The 24044-nt window shown below is 35.0% G+C and overlaps 1 protein-coding gene across 7 annotated transcripts in view; it reads left to right on the top strand.

The window, feature by feature from the left end:
- Window positions 1–24044, top strand: part of Lrp1b (LDL receptor related protein 1B) — a 1919409-nt gene that overhangs the window by 1780894 nt on the left and 114471 nt on the right. For 6 of the 7 annotated variants that reach the window (XM_036183000.1, XM_036183003.1, XM_036182999.1 and 3 more), the window contains 5 exons: window positions 2160–2285; window positions 5097–5234; window positions 6164–6298; window positions 8909–9028; window positions 10947–11188. In XM_036183000.1, coding sequence (XP_036038893.1) covers window positions 2160–2285; window positions 5097–5234; window positions 6164–6298; window positions 8909–9028; window positions 10947–11188 — 761 coding nt within the window. Of the gene's footprint in view, window positions 1–2159; window positions 2286–5096; window positions 5235–6163; window positions 6299–8908; window positions 9029–10946; window positions 11189–24044 lie in introns of those variants that run through there. The other variant, XM_036183004.1, reaches the window with a different exon arrangement.

Genomic DNA, 24044 nt, shown 5'->3' with positions numbered 1-24044 from the left:
TCTGAGACTACGCAGGCACTGTGGATGTTCTCTGTTTCTTCCAGGTGGTTTGGCTATTTAGATCCCCTTCTAGGAAGGTTAGCTTCTCAGAGAGTCTCTTTCAGCAGTCATTACTGCTTGCAAATGCTTGGAGGAAGAAGCCTAGTGAATCTGGTCAGTTTCAGGATTTTCAGAATCCCTTAAGTTGTGTACTTCCTAATCTTTAAGATCTTTCATGCAGAATGCAATGTTTTACCTCTATTTAGCGCACTTGGTGTCTTAAAAAGCTTCCCTGTGAGCTTCCATGTTTGATGTAATATATTATTACCTCCTTTACAACACCCTGAATTTTAGTGTGCTTCCATACAAAAATGAATGTGTTATCTTAAAGGAAATCACTACATAGCATTGCTCCTGTGGGGTGTGGTTAAAATCTAATCTGGGAATGATTGGCTATCTTCACAAGAGTAGTACCATTAGTTCACAAGTGAGCACATCCTGTCTGGCAGTTCAGATTCATAGCTTATAAAGATTTTAGAAACCTTCTTTTTCTCCCCTAGAAGACTGTACAGCATCCCTTGAGCTGTGAAAACTCTCTGGCAGAGAAGAAGCTTCCATCTTAGCTACAGCTTGATTCTCTGTAACAGGCAACAATAATATGTGATGGTCTCAGAAACAAGATTTAGTCACCTCCTTGTGGTGGAGAATGAGAACAATGGAAAGAAGATTTTTTGTTTGTTTGTTTGGAGGATCTCTGGGATCCCCCTGATCAACATCTCGTGAACATGTATCCCATCACTGGCACAGGGGTTTTGTTAGTATTCTGTGGCTTCAAGGAGTAACTTTTTTCTAGTCTTGCATAGTATCTGATGTTTGGTATCATATTTGTTTTGAATCATTTTTTTAATGTACCAATACTGAAGAAATTTTGGAAGGTATTAGTAAGCTGCAATATCTTCAAACATGGGATATCATGAAGCTTAAATAGAGTAAGATACATTCATAACAAGTTAGGAAAGGAAAGAGTGTCCTTTGGGAAAAACAGGATTTTATTAAATCAAGAACTTGTAAAAGAGTCACATGTGTCCAGGAGAAGACATAAATATATTGATAGACTATTAAAAAAGATAAGACTTCAAGCTGTAGGAGTGATATGGACAAGATAATAAGTCTATTAGACCATGCAAAGTGTCTTAAGTCATACATGGAAGGTGATAGATAACTCTGCAGGATGTAAGAATAATGTTAGGCTCATAGTTCCTCTGAGCATGGGAAATGTATCTAGGGATATTTAAGATACAGACTTAAAGGATATTTTAAAAACTGAGGCTTTTATTATGGCAACTGGATTAAAAAGAAAATGACAAGTTTGGGGAAAGTATCTACAATGTGTCGTAACTAAGTATACTTATGAATTATTGACAGTAAAGAATTTAGAATAACTCCCCTTTTCTTGCTTTGATGTGCCAGTAACAAAATCATGGTGATAACCATAGCTCAAATGTTAACTTGATGCAGTCAGAGGAAAGTGTTGGTGGATTAGTGCATTTGTTGAATTCACAATACTTTAAGCAGAACATACTTGCAGCCAGCCTTGAGATCACAGATCTAGGCGGAAAACTGGCACGATTTAGAATATGAGCACAAGCAAATCAGTTAGTATAATTGAGAGCAACTACAGGATGATTTCAAGAGGAAGCAATTTAGCACCACGGACAGGGCACAGCACACTTCTATATATGCGTACTAATGACAGAGACTGATTTAGGGACAGAATACTGTAGTGTGGGATAGATAAAATTTCCTGACTTTCAAAATCACACACTAAAATGAATAACAAAGACTTCCTCACGGACTTTACATATCTAAATACGTGTTTAAACAGAGGGTGTTAAAGAACCAAGGTCAAAGGTTGATACTTTATCCAATGAGATCAGAACTGCAAATCAAACGACAAAGCTTGCTTCCTTCCTTACCCCTTTACCGTCTTCAACTGTGCACTCTTCTGTAATTAGTAACTTGTACAAAAAGGTTCTATATTTTTTCTAGTATCCAACATTAGCCATTTTCCAACTCAAGACAAAAGCCAAATTATCTGTTTTAAAAGCAAAGTACATTCTTAATAAGAAAATTCACCTGAAAGAGTCACTTTGTTGTTTCTCTGTTATTGTTTTTTTCAGTCAAATTTCTTTGCCCACCCACAAGGCCTCACAGATGCAGAAATGATAGAATCTGCCTGCAACTTGAGAAAATGTGCAATGGGATTGATGACTGTGGGGACAACTCAGATGAAGATCAATGCAGTGGTAAATCTATTCAATAGGAAATATTGATCTAGGAACAAGTTGTAAGATAAGAGAATGAATTTAGTGCTTAAAATTATAGCAAATAATTCCCTGTGGATATATGAAGGCCTTTTTCCAAGCACCAGAGTTTGAAACAGACATGTGAAAGTCACCCCCTAACATTTCATCTGCATAAAAACAGCTGCATGGCTTTATTTAAAGCCCCCAACTAAGGCATCTCCTTCAAGAGAGTATTAACATCATGAGAAAAACAACTTGATTCCTTGTCAAAAAATAGACATGGAGGTAAAAAGATCTGTATAAAGTATGTGCAAATATACTTTTTCCTCAAAATTCTGAGATATAAAAAGTTCCTATATCAACAGTACAAGTTCAATAAAGATAGCTCAAAGACCATACTGGACCAAACCTCATTTAAGACTGTCTTTTTTTTTAATTTATTTTTATTTTTTAAGATTGATTGATTGATTGATTGATTGATTTATTATGTATACAGCATGTATGACTGCAGGCCAGAAGAGGGCACCAGATCTCATTACAGATGGTTGTGAGTCACTATATCGATGCTGAGAATTGAACTCAGGACTTCTGGAAGAGCAGTCAGTGCTCTTAACCTCTGAGCCATCTCTCCAGCTCAAGACTGTCTTGATCAGCTAAAAATTCCTAATTGTTGAAAAAGTCATATCAAAAACCTACTACTGTAAATTACCAAAATGTATACATTTATAACAAGTTTAAGTGGAGTCAACATATAACGGAAGTGGACAATACCCAAGTAGATATCATATGCTACTTAATAAAATCCCTAGTACCAGGAATGGGTTATATATTTTTTGAATTGTTGACCTATGAATTCCCATAGACCCCCCACCACATACAGAAATTACATTTTGTTGTCAATGCTGTGGGTTACACTCTACAACTTTATAGTGAGACACTGTTACTGAATTAGAAAATATGAAAAAAAATTCATCTGGTTCTCAACTGGAAGCTGCATTTCTACTGCAAAGCTTTCATAGTAGTGAATAGTACTATGAATACTACCAAAAGAAATACTGATCACCAGCCAATATATAGATGTGAAACCTGAAGCTACAATAATGTTCTCATTGACAAGGTAAGATCATTGGTACAACAGTGGTACAAATGTTATGAGAGTAACATACCACTTTTTAGAACTAGACTCAATTCTCAATTGACCAGAAATAACTCACTAATAATGAGAATAAGAATCAGCCTAAACAGGCTATGGTTCTTAGGTTGAAACCTACTGACATTAGTATGCTAAATACACATAGCAATAAAATGACATACTGATTCACAGAACAGTACATTTCTCAGTCCTCTCCAGAAAGGTTTCTATTAGTCAGTGCTTAATACAGAAACCCACAACTAGTCAATGTGTAGAGAATAAAAGACTATGAAATGGTTAACCCAAAGTTAGGTGTGTATACCACACTTTCCCTCTCAAGGCAGAGGTCTATGTGAAAGAGAGAACAGAAACATTGAAGAAAGTAGAGGTGATGGATGACTTCAAGGAAACAATGTTTTTCAGACAATGGGGCATATGTGTATATTAACTCTCTGAAACCATGACAACATGCGTAAGTCCTACACAAGCTCAAGCCAGACAAAATCACAGCATAGATGGTTGCAGGGAGTGGAAGTCTCTTTCTGAGCCAATAGGCAATTTACAATTGGATAGCTGCTGGGAGAGGAAAAGTCCATTTTCTTCAATGAAGTTACATTGGGTATATCAACCACACCCTAGGGCAGGCTCCATGCTCAGAAATAGTTGGCCAAGACAAACTGGACATTTTCTTTTTCTTTTATCTTGTTTTGTTATTTATTTGTTCATTTAAATGAGAGAGACAGAGAGAGAGAGAGACAGAGAGAGAGAGACAGAGAGAGACAGAGAGAGAGAGAATATGAAGTAGGGCAGGTAAATGGGTGGAAAAGATCTAGGAAAAGTTGGATAGGGAAATGAATATGATAAAAATATGCTATGTGAAATTCTCAAAGAATAAATAAAATGTGTATTATTTAAAAAAATTCTGCTTGGGATAATATTCATATATTTTCTTGTAAAAACTGGGTATTGTTTAATATAGAGAATATTTTAATTTTTTCCAAATTCTAAAACTCTAAAAATTTGTTTGATTTTGGCCCTATAACTTAAACTTTAAGATACAAAGTCTGTTTTCATAGCATTTAGTACATTCTTGAATTGTGAGCTCAGTATGTTCAGTTTTATGGTATGTGTTAGGCAATATTATTTTAAGGTGTGTTACTTTTATGTTGTACTTGTTTAACTCTTGAGCTGTGTTACTTTGCCTGTGTAAAACACCTGGCTGGTCTAATAAAGAGCTGAATGGCCAATAGCAAGGAGGAAGGAAGGATAGGCAGGGCAATGGGATTGATGACTGTGGGGACAACTCAGATGAAGATCTCTATAGAAGGAAAAATGTGGGAGGGGAGGAAGAAGTAGTCAGAGAAGGAGGAGGACTCCAGGGAACAGCCACCTAGATAAACAGCAAGCCACAGAATAAGAGTAAGATCTACAGAAGTAAGAGAACAGGAAAAGCCCAGAGGCAAAAGGTAGAAGGGATAATTTAAAGTTAAGAAAAGCTGGCTAGAAACTAAGCCAAGCTAAGGCCAGGCATTCATAATTAAGAATTAGTGTGTGTGTGTGTGTGTGTGTGTATGTGTGTGATTTATTTGGGAGCTGAGTGACAGGCCCCCAAAAGGAGCCCAAAATACCAAACAACAGGTATGAAGCACCAACTAACCACTTTCTCAATGATTATGCAGGTGAACTGTCATTCAAAGCCAAGCCTTGTAAGAAGGATGAGTTTGCTTGCAGTAACAAAAAGTGCATCCCCATGGAGCTGCAGTGCGATGGGCTTGATGACTGTGGAGATGGTTCAGATGAACAAGGCTGCACAAAAAGTACGTGGTTTCTATTATGAGAGTATAGAAAGGCAGATGTCCTAACATGAAATTATTCTACTATTATTTGGAGACAACTCTTCTTCATGGTGTACTTTGCTGAAGTAACCTTACTTGAAACATCTCTTAATTTTATGCCTATGAGATAGAACCACTTGATTCTGCCATGAATATTTTTGTTAGAACATATTTTAATTAACTGCAAAATTTTTGAGTATCATTAAGAATACATCATAGTTATTTAATTATTAAAATTGTAATTTTTTCAAAATTTGATCAGTTGATGTCATTTAGGGGCAACATAGTGATTTCTCCATAATAATGCTCCTCTGGTTTATTTGCATTTAAAAATACATTCCTTAGTGGAAGATAAAGTAATGAAATTGAAACTACTCTGCTAAAGTTACAGGGAAGCCTTGCTTTGTTCTAATAGCACTGTAACCCTGTTTGCTACTCAGATGTTGTTTTTTATTAGTGTGTCCTGACTAAAAATGGAATAAGCTGTGGATTTAGCCTTTTAGCTAGAGTAACATGTTAGTCCCTGATGAATTCATCTGCAGGGAAATAGTAAAATATCTAAAAGACATTTCTAGGAATGGTTCTGACTCTTAGAGAAGGATTATGGATGGGTAAATGTTGTTCTGATGATCGTCTTTCAGGAAAATCACTTACTCCTTACTCAGTTTTAGGAAGTAGTGTGGCTTGACAACGGCTGTCAGCAGCTGTTCTCAGCTGTATTTAATGTAGTGAGTTCAATCTTTTTCTGCCTTTTTACCTTTGTAAGTAAGGAGGGTGTGAATGCACAGAAAACTAACATCTGTAATAGGAATTATCCATGTAATAAAACTATTATTTCAAATTAAAAATAAACTCCCAACTCAAAAACCAGAGTCATATTAGTTTTGATTCTATTGTCTTTTAAATCCTAGGTCTCAGTGAACACACCTGTGAAGACAATGGGAATCCATGTGGAGATGATGCATACTGTAATCAAGTAAAAACATCTGTTTTCTGTCGCTGCAAGCCTGGATTTCGGAGAAACATGAAAGGCAGACAGTGTGAAGGTAGTGTACAGTTCCTCAACAGCTTGTGCTCAATTCCTTGGCTGATACAGATTCCCAAGGCTGCTAAGTTGTGAAGTGACAAGGGGCTGATTTTCAGAAAAGCTATTTGTATATGGGCTGCCATTTCACTTATGAGAGAAAGAGAGTCTCTGGGGGTGATGAGCCTGTTTGTTTTCACAGCTAAGCTAACCATCCCTGAGACTACAAAGCTTCTCTGAACAAATTCACACCAGCATGAATTTCATTTGTGGCATAGCAATTCTGTTTTGAAATGCAAATGATGAATTTATTGGTTAAGAACTACCACAGTATTAGACTCATTTCATAAAGGAATATGTTTGAGAAGATCCATTTCCCTTGACAGTGGTATTTGTCATGCTGTGACACATACATACGTTGAGAAACTTGTAAGCTTTTGTCCTAGCATCATATTTTAAACAATCTTTTATAATATGTCTTTAAAAATTCAGTCACTGTCTAAATGACTTACCAACTGGCTTGTGATCATATAAAAATTAGGCATGTAGTGAAGAGAGAATATTAGAGCAATTATATGTAAATATAATTTACATCAGGTTCTTCCCTATAGAACTGTGAATTATATAACCAAACATACACATTTTTGCAATTTTCTCTGATAAAACCATTGTGTAATCATATTTACTTGTTATAATTTGAGATAATCTCAGATATCTGTGTGACATATACTAAATTTTTTGTCAATTTTATTAATAATATTTATATATATAAGCTTTTGTGAACACATGGAGGCTAGAGATTGACATCATTCCTCTGTGACTCTCTACCTTGTTTTGGTGGGATAAAATCTGTTACAGAACTTGAACTTCAGTCATTGGTTAGATTGGTTCGCCAGCATGCTCCAAGAATCCTCTTCTCCACTGTGTCCCCCTTTCCCAGGTGCCAGGATTACAGGTGTAATTTATGTTGCTTTGTGCTTTAGTCCTCAGCATGCCCATCATGCATGGTGTCTAATGAGCCATCTCCCCAGCCCTGTAATATTCTAAAATAATTTCTTTTTCTAGCACTTATCTCTTTAAATTCCTGGTGTAAAAATGATTTTATGATTTATCAGGCAATATGAAAAACTAATTCATTACACTCAAACGAGGAAGATGAAGGCCATATTTTTATACACTTTGATATGTCAGCTCAAGCGACATATTTCCTTATTAGTATGTGACACCAAAAGTTAGTAGCAAACTAAGTTTTCTCTGTTTTAATTAGAACCAATTTTTCTTTTCTTGACTGTTTTTATCAATTATATGTAAATACATACACACATAGAGAAAGACTGAGTCTTCAGACTTAGTTTTGGAGGTGTTGATTACCTAAAGACTCTGTAGTAGTCTCTGTTTCCAGTATAAAGTATCTTACTTTATAATTCTGTTCTAATGTTTTCTCATTTTATTCTATTGCAAGGAAAATATAACCACAACTATATTTGTCATTTCAAATATCTATGTTTTCACTATTTCTGTACACCTCTGTTGTAGATGCAAGTCAATTCTGAACATTAATTAAATTTGCATGTACAATAAATACATTTTATAGCAAAGAAAATAATTTCCTTTTGATATTGAGGAGGAATAAGGCATTACCTAGATTTTGTAATTTAGTTTGTTAGGTTCCTTCACCAGCATATATATATATATATATATATATATATATATATATATATATATATAAAAAGAGAGAACAAAAGTTGCTGTTTTGTTTTAAATTTAAAGCACTTTAGTTGAAATAACCAAAATGAATAAAGACCAGATCATAGAAGAGAAACACAAAGGCCATATCAGATTCTGGGTGCAGTCATGATGCATGTGTGGAATCAGAATGGCCACCTTAAAAGGTCAGGATCTTCAAATTGTCCATGGTGGGTCAGTGGAGAGCTGAGAGCTCATCAGACTACACAAGTATAGCATAGATTTCATACAAAGGTAAACTGTAAAAACAGCTGACTCCAAACAACACAGAAAAATCCATGGTAATTTAGATGATTAAGTGTTGATATAATACATTTTACTTTATGCCTGAATAATTTTCCCTGAAGACAGGCAAATGCTCATTTTCTGCCTCTATATTCAACAACACACAGAAATTAGTTGGTACTACAATGCTTCAGGTGTCCTTGGGAAAGTGTCATAGCACAGGCAACAGAATGTGCAGAGTATAAACTTGTGCTGTGTCATTTGTGTGTGGCATTGGGAATGGCTGTGTCAAGCATTGAACCTGAATGCTGAACAAAATACAGTTACCCTACAGTGCTAAACTTAAATTGAGGCAAGAATTTACCTTACAGTCTTATTACATAATCAGAACAAATATACAAGATGTAGGAAGTAGGGATAAATGTGAAGTTGAAGGAGGAAAACACATGGTCAATGATCCATCTGACCTTGAGACTTAGTACTCAGCTCTTCTTATGCTCTTAATTCAGTGGCATGTTTCAAATTATGGATATCACTTCTTTAACTTATTGCTGACTTAACTTTGTGTATTTGCAGATGGTTGTTTAGGGTTTCTATTTAGTTCTCATAATAGTCCTTATCTCACAATGGTGAAGATGGATTGTGAGCTCTTCTCTTGTAGATCTCAATGAATGCCTGATTTTTGGTGTATGCTCCCACCACTGTGTAAATACACAAGGATCATATAAATGTGTCTGTGATCAGAACTTTCAAGAAAAAAACAACAGCTGTATAGCAAAAGGTAAGGCAACTAAAAAGCCATTTCAATTCTGTCATGAATATCTTATGGGGAAAATTTTTTATATTGCATTTTAGTAAAAGATTCATTCTTAATAATATAAAACATGTATACATTAATGGAAATAAATTTGGCTTTTTATTTTTATTTTAAAATGTGCAGTATATTTCCATTTAATTAAAAATACCATTTCTTTTTCTGGAAACTTCCAAAGTCACCTTTCTAAGCTCTTTATAATAAATGCAGTAATTCACTGTGGCATGCATTGCCCCACTGCTCAACATAGCACTAAATTTTAATCCCCTGTTTCTCTACTATATTCTCTTAAATAGTCTAATTCAGAGTGATTTATAGAAAGAATTTTTAAATATGAAGAAAAAGTGTTAAAATTACCTTGTGTTTAAAGCAGTTTATCAGTAGAATAAAATATTGAAGCACCAGTCCGATAGTCTAAATACAGTATTTCCATTGATTGTTCTCTTTAAATGTATATAAGAAATTATTATACCACTGTATAACAGTAAAGACACAAGGATTAGGTTTACAAAGAGAAGACCTTTTGTGTGGGACCTTTCAAAGTTTGAATATAAAATCTTATTTCTAAATTCATATTTTTTGACTTGTTGATACAGTTTTTAAAAAAATCTTAAATGACAATTATGGCTGCTAGACTATTGAATATACAGATTTTATTGCTCATGTAGTTTTTACAAGATTATATAGTTTTAATATTCTCAGCTACAGGTTATTATTAATAAGATGTAGTTACATGAGAAAACTGGTTCAATGTCTTGTATTGTGTGTGAGTGGTACTAAGTGTACTTAAATTGAATTCTCCCACTATACTTTCCATACTGTGTGACCTGAAGGAAGTTATTGAGGTCTTTGAGTCTCAGTCCTTCATTTATAAAATTAGAATACTCATATATATTTCCATTGTTTCTATAATAAATTGAAAAAGATTAACATAATATACAAATGATAATAAACATTGAAAAATATTTAGACTATTAAATGATTTGTATATTATCAAATTGAGAGATGCAAACTGTGGATGAAAATAACACAGTTCAACATACCATTTGTATATAAGTATGATGAGTTCAACTATGTTTCAGCATACATTATTATTTCTATCATGGTTATTTATAAGAACTATATATGCAACTCAGTTTCTTTAAATTTTAGTCAATATTTTAATATCAGAATTCCCATATGTTTTTAATGTTCAATCAGTATGAAAATGATATTAGTATGTTAAAGATGTCAGAACTTAGTATATACTGTCCCAATTGTGAGGAAATAAATTTGAAATTACAAAACTTTAATATAACAAAGAGTAAAACCTGCTAAAATGATAATAAAGCAGGTGAAATCTAGCTTAGTGACAAGTTTTTACAAAGCCCTGGGTTGAATTACCAGCCCTAAAAATAAATAAATAAAATGAAAATACTTCAATAGTAAGTTATATAAAGTTAAACGGACACATGAAAAAATAACTTTTTCTGTCTTAATTTTAATTATTAACCAGAAGTAGCAATCATTCAGGTACATCCACTAAATAAACACCCAGATTTTTTTAAGTGAAATGAGTACATAGGATACCCTCTACACAAGAAGAATCAAAACCTTAGAACACAGAATGTTGTGACTTGCCAAAGACATCCTTTTCAAATGCCTAAGTTATACACATAAATTAAGCTTTGTACTTATAAAAATTGTGACTAATATAGATTACTTTAGAAAAGTGTTAAACAGAAATCAAATGTCATAAGGAACAAAAATTGATATAAAACAAATTAATTTTCACTACAGAAGAAACTGTATAGAGAATAACAATTCAAGATAATTTAAAGTACATCATTTATTCTGCTCTAGTTGAAATTTCCTCTATTTTGTATTTTATTGTAATAACCTGCAGGCTCTGAAGATCACGCTCTCTACATAGCTAATGACACTGACATCCTGGGTTTTGTATATCCATTCAACTACAGTGGCGGTCATCAGCAGATTTCTCATGTTGAACGTAATTCAAGAATAACAGGGATGGATGTGTATTATCAAAGAAATGTGATTGTCTGGAGTACTCAGTTTAATCCAGGTGGGATTTTCTACAAAATGATCAATGGAAGAGCAAAGAGGCAAGCGAACAGTGGCTTGATTGTAAGTAAATAACAGAATATTTGAAGGCCACGCCTTCTTTCCTCATCCTTCCTTAAAAAAAAAAAAAATCAAAGTATCTGAAGAATTAAGATAGTCATTTATTCATCCCACATAGAAACGAAAATTTCTCTTTATTTTCATAGCATCCTGTTTACTGTAAATTCTAGTTTAAGTTTTGTTTGAATCCATTTGCCTTTGCTACTTAAGACTGAAAATAAATAGAAGCTGACAATTTTAACCATTTAATATTTTATATATAAAATGCATATATATTGTAAACAGAAGCTTTCTTATCTTGATGTGGGAATAGGAAAATATATGTACATTTTTCATTCAAAAGTAATTTCATCAAGAAAATTTATTTTATTTTTAAGAATAACAGAATTCTACTTATGGAGCAAAAAACTATCTAGAGTTTCACTATTCCTTCCTTCTTTTGAGAAGTGCATTTTGGAGAGCATGTATAACAGAACAACATTGCTGGCTGATATGATGAGCATGTTGACTATTATGATTATTTGTTATGAGAAAAATGAAACAGAGAACTTGTTTAGATTGGTAGTAGTCAAGAATCTCTATTTGTATTACAGCTTATCAAGTTATTGCATCTTTTATGGTTTGAAGTAACCCGGGAGGAAAAGGGGAGATGGATATTTATTTTGAAGGAATTTGGCTTTTTTCCATAAGATCTAGAAGTCAAGTGGTACCTCAGCAGGGTCTAATTCAATTTGTACACTTGAAATGAACAATGGCATGTGTTTGGATTCCTCACTATTGTTTACAACAGAATCTACCATAAAGATATAATCCACATGAATGCTCTATGTTGCAATATGGAGCACTTATTAATTTTATGCTATAAAAAATATTTGAGCTACATGAATGTCATTTGATCTGTATGGAACACATTTTATTGTATTTTTAAATTTTTAGAAAATATTTTCAGTTGAGTGAATGTACTTTGTGTTGGGGGTGGAGTGGGGAAATGCACTCATGAGTGAAGGTGCCTTTGGAAGCCAGAAAATCCATTGTGCTAAAGTTACAGGTTGTTGGGAACTATCTGACATGTGTGTTCTGAGGAGAACTTGGTCCTCTGCAGAAGCAGTTCACATTCTTAATTGCTGACATATCTCTCTATGCACAATTTTAAAATTAACAAAATTAACTAATAAATTCTGGTTTAGATTAAATAAACTGTTAGTAAAATTCTTGGTGTAACTGAGTTGTTTTTTCAGATCTTCCTGCCATAAACAATGTTAGGTAAGTTTCATGTCTGCTCAGAACAGGTCTAGGAAGGGAGGAAACATTTACAAATCATTTAATCCTTCATCCTGCAGAACTGTCTGTTCTCTCTATCAGACCACAAGATGGCACATAGTCATTGTGTGTGCAAACTTACGTCTAAAAATGAAATCTTCATTCATTTCATTCATAAAAATGAAGGTTGCTTGTTACCCCATTTACTTGTTGTTGGTTTTATGAAGATCATTGATTGGCCTGGCTTTGAATTCTGTTATTGTTCTGTATCAGTTCTTTTGTTTCTCTGTACTAATAATTTTATGCATCAATTAAAAACTAATGGATTACATATTATATAATTATTATATAGTGATCATATGCAATACATTAGATTTTAATATTAGCCAGCACATTGCATGTACTATGTAACTGCTTGCAATGAATATGTTGATGAAATTGACTGACAGGATGCTGTGTACTGCATGTACTTAAGATTATTTGCACCTCTCATATCTTATCTGATGCTTGCTAAAAATCATGTTTAATTAATTTTGGTATGATTTTTGAATGTAAATTATTTAATTTTATTCTTAGGGTGATGTATACTAGATGTTCTTTAATAAGCACAATGTTTAGAGATTAGAAGTCAAAATCATTTAATATTTGATACCTAAATTTTTATTTTTATACAGGCAAATGTATATACACATACAAATTTCATTTATACAGTGTACAATTTTATTTGCATTCACGTCTTTTTAAACTTTTTCTTAACTTCATTAGGAAAACGCTTTTAGTTGGTGGCAAGAGTTTTCATTAGACTTGTCTTAGACAGTATATGAGACCTCACTTACATTTTAATGTTTGTGATGACTTTGCTTCAAAATCTAGACTATTTCTCTTTTCAGAATGATCTTACTGAGCATCATTCACCAGGGAAGCTGTGGATTATTGTAGGGTAACACTCTCTAGATATGCTGAACATTGACTCAGCTAGTAGCTGAATCCATTCCAAGATCATACAGTATAGCTTGCTGAGCCATGGGTTTTTAGCAGTTGTCTCTATATGAAATTCTCAGAAATTTCAGAAACTATACTAGATTTAAAAAATAAAGGCAACTGCATTATGTGCTTCCCTGTTACTTTGTAATCCCAGTGTCTTAATGGATAAACAGGGAAGAATCTACTCTGACTATCTTGATTTAGTGTAAATTCTAGAGAAATTAACATCTCTAACTTGAAACTACATGACTGAAAAATAATTACAATATTAAAGTAGATGAGTTCTAAAGAGCATTCAAGGAAATAAACACATCTTATTTCACAAAGATGTTCAACAGAGTATGCATCTATCAAGTTTTTACCCAAGCCTGTTATTTCTCTGAAATCCTTCTTGTGTACAAAAAATCATTTAACAGTTACCAACTGGTCACCAATTAGTACAGAGAGTATACAATCTATTTTATCTTCTATGTATTGATACAAGTATTGAATAACACTAACTGAGGCTTCTGTACTCCTTAGAAAACAAGCCTCAATTGTTTTTTTCAAGGATGATTATAACACATAGATTTTGGTTTCTAATGCTATAGGCAAAGAGGAAAAAAATCCCAAAGTCAAATGATAGATATATTTCCTTTTTTCCCTGTCAATTTCTTTTATTAAAAATTTTACCTGTGACACATTTTGATCATAGTCTTTTCCCAGCCTCTTTCCAATCCTCCCATCTTCCCTACCTACTTCAACTTCATGTTATTCCCTCATTCACTCTCTAAAAACAAACAAATAAGAAAAATAAAACAAGAAAAAAAAAAAAACATATGAACTAAAAAAAGTAAATGATTAGGACAAAATACTAAAACAAAACAAAAATTACACAAAATCAATGAAGTTATTACTGTGTTGGCTAATGACTCCTACACATGGTTGATACTCCATTAGATAGAACTGATATTCTATTTCCAAGTAAGTAGCAATTAGAAATAGCTTCTTGGTTAAGACTGGGACCTTGTGTTCACTTACCCATCTCAGTTCTAGGATTTTGTCTGGTTTGAATGTGTATAGGTCTTGTGTGTATTGTCCCAGTCTCTATGATTTCATACCTGTATCAGTCCTGTTTTGTCTAGAAGACATTGTTTCCTCATGGATCTCTGAGCCTTGATGGAAATAGTTTGATTTTAAAAAATCCCCTTTAGGGCTGAGTGTTCCAAGATTTCTGAATCTCTGTTCATTTTCTAGTTGTGAAACCCTTTTTTTAATTACCAAATACTGCAATAAAAAGCTTCTCTGATAAAGGTTGAGTGATGCTCTGTTCCATGAGCATAGCAATGTCATTAGGAGTCATTTTGTATGGTATGTTCCTGTAGCAGAATAATAATAGGATTTCCCCGAGGCCTGTGGCATATGTAGTCTCATGTTCCTGTCCATTTTTGCCAAGTCAAGTATTGGTTCTATCATATGTTGTAGTTGGAGAGCTTCTCTCCAGGTGCCAAAAAGCCCTGTTAGTCCGACAACCCACTTGTAAAATAAACACACAGACATTTATATTATTTAAACTGCTTGGCCATTAGCTCAGGCCTACCATTGTCTAACTCTTGCTTTTATATTTAGCCCATTTCTATTAATCTATACTTTGCCACGTGGCTCGTGGCTTACCAGTACCTTACATCTTTCTTGTCATGGCGGCGGCTGGTGGTGTCTCCTCCCAGCCTTCCTGTTCCCAGGTTTCTCCTCTTCTTTGTCCCGCCCACCCTATCCTTCATGCCTGGCTACTGGCCAATCAGCTCTTTATTTATTTTAACCAATCAGAGCAACACATTTGACATACAGAACATCCCACAGTAATATGTCCTTAAAAGCCAATCAAAAAGTACTCAGTTACTTCCAGAGAATTTATATCATGATTGCTATAGTTTATCTTGCAGGCATAACTCTGTTGTAAGTAACACATTTGGTACCTGGTTGATATTGATGATTGTTTTTCTATTCTGATATCATGAAGAGTACCATCTAACCCCATGAAGCCAGCAGAGGTGAAGATTCTATCTGGTTATCAGTCGATTTTCCATGTTCAATAACAAATATTTAACAATAAGTTCTTACCATCCATCAGGTTTTTAGAGACTTGACACTAGCCTGTGATGTTTGAGGCTATCAATTAAACCCCTATGGTAAATAACTCAACAATATATAACCTATTCCTAGCACTGAAGGTTTTATTTTTGATATAAAATGTCTAGTTGGGGCATAGTGTCCCTCATTATAAGGTGACTTTATGTAACTTTCTAATATATAAGTTGGGAATCTTTTACAGTAGTAGGTTTCATTTATTGTTAGTTGTGCCTCCCCACATTCCCTCCTTTATTCTGCATATCCATTCCCCTCCCAATTTAATCCTTGAATATTAGTTTCCCATTTATCTGTTTGTAACAATATATTTTATTTCCCTTTTCTTTGGAGATCCCTGCTTGTCTCTGGGCCCTTAATCGCTAATTAAAACTAGCTATCAACTTATGTAGTTAATGAAATGTATATATATATATATATACATATATATATATATGCATTTTAAGCTCTCTATCTATCTATCTATATATATATATATATATATATATATATATATATATATATATATATATATATATTTGTCTTCAGGGATCTAGATTTTACTCATCAGATTGTTTCTAGCTGCATCCATTTACCCCATAATTTCATTTTTCCTGTAATTGAAAGTGACATTTTTCTTATATAACATATGGTGATTATTACTCCTCCCAGTTCTACCCTACCTTCCCTCCCATCCAGGTTCACTACATTTCTGTTTCTTACTAAAAAGAACAGAGTTCTAGAAGATAACAATAAAATAGAACAAAATAAAATCTAATAAGGTAAAACAAAAACCATCACATAGAAGTTGGACAAGACAAACCAGCAAATGGAAACGATCCAAAGATGAGGCACAAGAATCTTAGACCCACTCATTCACACCCTCAGGAGCCCCATAAAAACACTAAACTGAAAACTATAATGTATACATAAAGGACTTTGGTGCAGACCCATGCACACCCTGGGTTTGCTGTATCAGTCTCTGATTTCATATGAACTTTTCTTCATTAATTCAGAGGGATTTGACACCTACTGATCTCCATCCCCACTGGCTCTTCCACTCTCTCTGTCTCCTTTTCCCTGAGCTTTCCTGAGCTCTAAGTAGAGGGATTAGATAGTGATTAGATAGAGACATCCCATTTAAGTAATGTGTTCCAAGGTTCTATTCCTTGTTCTACCTCTCTCTGAGTAATGTTTGTGGGTCTTGTGTGTATTTTCTATCTCCTGGAGGGGGAAGCTTCTTTGATGATGTGTGAATAAGGCATTGAATCTATGAATAGAGCATAATAACATAAGGAGTCATTTTACCATTATCTTTTTCTTAAGACTAGTATTATTTGGTTTTTCCATAGGTCTTGGTACTATCTAGTTCCTTATTCTTAGTTACCCAAGTACAGACAGATATGGGTTCCATCTCCTGGAGTGGGATGTAGGTTAAATCAGATGTTGGTTGGTTTCTCCTGCAAGATATATGCTACCATTGTCCTAGCACATCCTTCAATAGCATTGTAGATCAAAAGGGTTTATGTGTGGGTTTGTATTTAAATTTTTCTTTTGGTAGCCTGCAAATTACCTTCTTAGACCAAAGACACTAGGATGTAGTGGTGAAGGCAGGCAGCAGACCAACCTTACCAGATTTAATGAATTATTTATGTTTTCTCTTCAGCAATGGGGCTGTGTTGTCAGTTTGTGAGGAGGAACCTATTGAGTTGGAAAGGTCCTGGATTGTTTGGATTTTCATAGGATGCCTTTGAGCAACAACTCAATTGTAACTAATCACTGTGTTAGAAGCTTCCTTTGTTGACAAGAGATGGCAAGTTGAGACTTTGTCTCCTCCATTACTTGGAGACTTTATTAGAATCACCTTCTTATTTTTAGGAGGTTTCTACTGCACTGAGTTTTCATAATACTTCTGAAATTCCCCTCAGTTCACACTGTCTCTCCCCACATTCCTTCTTTCTAGCCTATGTCTCTCAACCTTGAACATATCCTCCAATTCCATCCCTCTCACCCCCATTCTATCCATAAAAATCTGTTTTATTTCCCTCTCTCAGCAATATCTTTGTGTCCCTGCTTGGTCTGTTCCTGTATTCCTAAACATTCAGGGTCTAAAGGTTGTAGCTTGGTTAGTATTTCCTTAGTGGCTAATATCCACATATAAGTGAACATATAACGTATTAATATTTGTGGGTCTGCATTACCCCACTCGAGATTATTTTTTTTCATTCCATTCATTTTTTCTAAAACTTTCATGATGTCATTTTTATTTAACAGCCGAGTAATACTCAGTTCTATAAATATGTCAATTTTCTTCATCCATTCTTCTGTTAAGGGACATCTAATTTGTTTACAATTTCTGCCTATTATGAATAGAACAGCAGTGAACATGAGTGTCTTTGTGGTAGGATAAAATGACCAAAAGTTTTAAGCTAGATCTTGAGGTAGATTGATTCACATCTTTCTAGAGAACTTCTATACTGATTTCCAAAGTGGCTGTATAAGTATGGACTCCCACAAGCAATGGAAGAGTATCTCCTTTATTCTACATGCTTTCCAGCATGGGCTGTCATTTATGCTATTGATCTTACCTATTCTTACAGTTATAAGATGAAAATAGAGCTGTTCTTGTTGGCTAAGGATGTTGAACATTTCTTTAAATGATCCTCAGCCATTCAAGTTTCCACTATTGAGAATTCTCTGTCTAGACCTGTGCCCCATTTTTATTGGGTTCTTTTTTTTTTTTTTTTGCTATATAGTTTCTTGATTGCTTTATATATTTTTGATATTAGCCCTATATCAAATATGGAGTTGGAAAAAAATGTTTTCTCATTCTGTAGGCTGCTGTTTTGTCCAAAGGATGATGTCCTTTGATTTACAGAAGCTTTTTAGTTTCATGAGGTGTCATTTGCTAATACTTTAGTAACCACACTTTGTTCTGTTCATTCAGAAATTCTTCTCATATGCTGATAATCTCAATAGTATTTCCCACTTTCTCTTCTATCAAGTTTCATGTATCTGGTTTAATGTTGAGGTCTTGATCCAATTGGAGTTATGTGTAGGGTGATAAGTATGGATCTATTTGGATTCTTATATATGCAGTATCCAGTTTGACCAGTACCATTAGTTGAAGATCCAGTATTTTTTCCAGTGCTTATTTTGACTTCTTTAAGTCACTCAGTTCCATTGATCAATGTGTCTGTCTTTATGTCAATACCATGCTGTATTTATTACTACATCTCTATAGTATAACTTGATAACAGGAACAATGAGACCTCCAGCAGACCTTTTATTGTTCAAGATTGTTTTAGCTTTCCAGTTTTTTGTTTGTTTGTTTCTTTCTTTGTGTGTATACTTATGAAGCTGAGAATTGTTCTTTCAAGATCTATGAAGGATTACATTGGAATTTTGTAGGGATTTCACTGAATTTGTGGATTTCTTTTGGTAGGATGGCCATTTTAACAATCTTAATCCTGCCAATCCTTGAGCATGGGAGATCTTTCTATCTTCTGATACCTTCCTCAATTTATTTCTTCAATCACTTGAAATTTTTATTATCCAAGTCTTTTACTTGCTTGTTTAGAAATACCCCACAAGATTTTTTTATTATTTGAGGCCATTGTGAAATGTCTTGTTTCTCTGTTTCTTTCTCTTTCTCATTGGTTTATAGGAAGGCTAATGATTTTTGTGAGTCAATTTTATATCCTGTCACTTTGCTGACTGTCTTTATTAAGCAGCTGTTTTAAGGTCCTTTTCTTGTGCCTCACCTATGATGGAATATTCAGAGCCTGCCATGTAGGCTTGCTGGGCTGTATTGGGGATACATTGTCCTAGCTGTTATTGATTGTGTTTTTATGCTGGCATCTAGGCATTTAGGGTTGGGCAGATTAGAGTTTTAGGTACTGCTATCTGTTTTTATTGTTGTTTTGTTTTTGTTTTTGTTTGTTCATTTTTTTTCTATGTTGACTAGATAGTTTTTTGTTGTTGTTTTGTCTGTTTCCCCTCACTCTTTTAGAAAAGTATGGTGAATGGGTATTTCCTAGTAGGAAATCTTCTGTGGACCATATAGGTGTGCCACTGGGGTTCAAGGTTAAAAGTTTTTCTGGGTATTGGGAGCTAACATATAGGAATATGGATAGGCAGGGCTGCTGAAGAAGTTCACAGAAGGAAGGAATATAGAGTGTTACATCAGGATCTGCTTATTTATTCTCCTTGAAATACCCTCTTGAGGGGTAGAGAGAGAAGTAAGGTAACCCAAGATTTGCTATGGAGCTGAGAATGAGGTTAGGGAATTGGATTTGGAGTAAAGGAAGGAGAACAGAGGATCTACAGTCAGACCACCTGCTTTCCTGTCAGGAGTGACTTGCCAGCTAGGAGGGAGTACCTGCTAGAGCATGGGGCTGGGATAAACAATGTGTGGAGGAAGAAGGGCTAGTAGGGGAAGACCTGTGTGATCTAGAGTATATGTGGGAAGGGGAAGAAGGAAGGCTGCAGCTTGTCTTTTGTTGCTGAGCTAGGGATGAGACTGGAGATTGGTTTAGGAAGAGGGGAAAGTGGTGAAGGTCTTCAGTTAGCTTGACTGTTTCCCTGGCCTGATCAGCTAATATGTCCCCTGGAAATAACTGGTGGTATTCTAGGCTAGGAGAATGGATCAAGATGGTGGTAAGCAATGTTGGACAGGAAGATGTTTATGATCTGTTGCGGATGGGATCAGAGAGTAGATGGAGACCGAAGCAACTGTTCCATATAGAGCTGTGTTGAGGCTAGGAGAATGGGTCTGGAGACCAGGAGAAGAGGTGAAGTTCTGATGTTACTCCACTTTATTCCATGGCAGGATTGTCCTGTGGAGTAGCAATTAGTGTCTGTGATAGCTGGGTACTGGGATAAAGCAACATATGAAGGAGTGGGGTTAGGAGGGGAAGATCTGTGGAATCTGTTAAAGATAGGATGGAGGAGATTATTGCAGGTGTTCTGCTGAAGAGCTGGGGATGAGGCTATAGATTGGATTTTGGGGTAACAAGGATAGTTGAAGATCTGCAGTCAGCTTACCTGGTTTCCTGGCAGAAGTAGCCTGTGGGTTAGCAAGGAGCGCCTGTTCAAGCTGGGGCCTGAGATCAGATGTATTCTTTATAATAACTCCATTATAACTGAACAGAGAGTAGTTAGCCATGTGATAATAGATTGTCATGGCTGTATATTCACATATATCAAAAATTAAATGTTACCTGAAGCCCATTCCAGAGGACTAGAAGTTCTAATGAGGTGTTTGTTTTCTTTTTAACTGGCAAGGGGCTTCACCTCAGAACTCTACAAATATGTTTGGAACACTAGCTATGATTACAGGTTTGGATTTAAAATGCAGACTTGGTTATTTAGAGTTGCAAATGCTTGTGGTTTTCTATACCCATGGTCTGTATAAATGGTATAGATTTTTCTCATTTTGATGTGCACGTTTTAAACATGTGTGAAATCTGAACTGTGTTGGTTGGTTGGTTGGTTGGTTGGTTGGTCAAATATTTATTATCTTCATGTTGCATTCTGGTTGTTTTTCTGGAAGCCCTTTATTTTTACTTGACATGATTACATGTATTTACACTTGTACATGCCAAGCTTCTGTAAAATGCAAGCTTCCTTCACATTCACTTATGTTTCATTGGTTGTTTTGTTGTTGTTGTTTTTGTTTTGTTTTATTTTCTTCCTGATCATTTGTGCCACACATAGGATTTGTTTTTTAGGGGCTTTGATTGTGTTGTATTTTCCTGGAAAAAACACCACATTAAATTTATCTTCCATACCACCCTACAGACATTTTCTGTTCTCTACATTAACCATGTATTTATTCAGCATATTTTTTTCCATTTGAATTTCTGATTTCTCTAAAAGTATATGGGCATACAGTTTGCTAAGGGACATTGACTTATACCTTAAAAAGTAACCTGCCATTTCTCCAATGATTTCTTTCTTTCTTTCTTTCTTTCTTTCTTTCTTTCTTTCTTTCTTTCTTTCTTTCTTTCTTTTTGGTTTTTCAAGACAGGGTTTCCCTGTGTAGTTTTGGTACCTGTTCTAGGTCTCGATCTGTAGACCAGGCTTGGCCTCGAACTCACAGAGATTCGCCTGGCTCTGCCTCCCAAGTGCTGGGATTAAAGGTGATTTTTATGATTGTGCTTCTAAGGTCTGTCTGTGTCTTGGTATTCATTTAAGGACATTCTTATTTGAGAACATTTCTGTATAACTAATGGCTTTGGATCAAGAAGGATATACTGTCCTCAAGTTTCAAATTGTTATGATGACTTTGTGGTGAGACCTGGATGTGTGGACTGGACTTCTTTTTGTGGGTCTATGTAAAATGTGAGTTGCCTCATATATGCTTCACATCAATGCCTCAGACTGGACCTGACCATAGGATGAATGCTACAGGAAAGGCCTAGAGTTTGAATGTGTTAGGTGAGTTTATATACCATGCCACTAAACTGTCTTAAAATATACAGCTAACTATGACATTTTCAAAAAGGAAACACCACGTTAGCTAGAGTTCAAATGCTTGAACTCCTCTTTTATAGGTCATTTCTCTTCCTATTTTAAAACAAATGTGTTCAGTAAATTATCTTTAGTACTGAAGCTAAAATTGTGAGAGATAGCACACAATACATAGTATATAAGATTTAGTATTAAAGTAGAAACTTCCAATTTTGTCACAATTAAGCTTTCAGTTTCTCCATAAGACTTAATGGTTTCATTCATTTGACTAATGTTTTCATAGGAAGACGCCTCAGGGTGTCTAACTTAGCTGTGTATTTAGAAATCGTAGCAGGATAGAGTCCTTTTATTTTTTTCTGAAGAAACCAGTCAACGTATGTCTTGTAGTTTATGCAATTGTATTAACAAAGCCCTCATTTGTCAGAATGGTCACGTGCTTACATTCTCTCAAAAGGCACATATCACTATGTTGTCGGATGCATTGACGACTTTGTTGACCTAACCTAAAGAACCAATGAACAATTTTGTGTTCTTTTTCTTTCTAATATTATACATGCTTTGATTTGTTTTGCTGTTCTTTTTGACTTTTTAGGGTTATACAGTTCCTGTTATACTGTTTTGTATTTCTATGCCATTCTCTTTCTTATACATGATCTGTTTCCCCAAGTTTTCATTTTATCAGATAGAATGTAAGCTGTAACAGGAGCTTTTGTCTTCCTTGCTCTTTTCAACATCTATTCAGTGTGAATCGCTTGCTTGCCTATGGGTGATGTCATTCAAAGTCCTTGTACTTCCATGAAGCCCACACACAAAGAACTGCAAGCAACTAAGGAATGGTGAAAATGAGAGAAACAGTCTAATCCAGGGAAGAGGACACCACTTGGTTATGTAATTCAAACAATCAGCCATGAAAACAGACCAAGCAGGGTGGATTCATGTGTTAAGGATATATTTGTGCATACATATACATATATGCATGTACCAATAATGAACTAAAAGAAACTATGCATTTAAAGAGAGCAAGAAGGAATGTGCTGAGGGTTTAGAGGAGAAGAGGAAAATGTAAATGCATTACAATCTTAAAAAAAAAAGCCCCTTATGAGTAATAATAAGGAATATCCCCTTGTTTGTCCTCCTTGTGGAAATAAAGCACTCTGTGTTGTAAAGATGAGTAAACACTTAGTCCTGTTAATCACTTTCTCCAGTAACATTTAATTTGCGACTGTCATTTCTTGATATTTAATATTGTTACTGATCTTATCATTATTTAATTCAGAATTAATTGAATATAGCCATCCTTGACACAATATTAAGCTTTAGTAATTATAAGAAAAATCAGAAACATTCTTTGATCTAGAAACCAGGTAATAGAACCAATAAGGGCAGTGCACACATATGGGCATCATCATAAAAACCACAAAATCCCAAAATAGTATTATAGAAATTCTTTTTTTTTATTATTATATGTTTTAGATTTTATACGTCAGCCATGGGTTCCCGTGTCCTCCCCCCTCCTGCACCCTCCCCCCCCTTGCCTCCAGTCCCTCCCCTTCGATCCCATGTCCTCCAGGGTCAAGGCACCCCTGGGGATTCATTTAAACCTGGTGGATTCAGTATAGGCAGGTCCTGTCACGGCCTTCCAGACTGAGCAAAGTGTCCCTGTGTAAGCCCAAGGTTTTAAACAGCCAGCTCATGCACTAAGGACAGATCCTGGTCCCACAGACTGGGAGCCTCCCAAACAGATCAAGCTATTCAATTGTCTCACTTATCCAGAGGGCCTGATCCAGCTGGAGGCTCCATAGCCTTTGGTTCATAATTCATGTGCTTCCATTTGTTTGGCTATTTGTCCCTGTGCTTTTTGCAATCTTGGATTCAACAATTCACACTCTTGCAGACCCTCCTCTTTCTCGCCAGCTGGACACCTAGAGCTACATCTGGGGGCTGGCTGAGGATCTCTGCATCCACTTCCATCAGTTATTGGATGAGAGTTCCAAGACGACTGTTAGGGTGTTTAGTCATCTGATCACCAGGTGACTAA

This window comes from Onychomys torridus, chromosome 4, assembly GCF_903995425.1.
Source record: "Onychomys torridus chromosome 4, mOncTor1.1, whole genome shotgun sequence".
Classification (NCBI taxonomy): Eukaryota; Metazoa; Chordata; class Mammalia; order Rodentia; family Cricetidae; genus Onychomys; species Onychomys torridus.
Note: the sequence above shows the minus strand (reverse complement) of the source record. Positions and strands in the feature narration are given on the sequence as shown.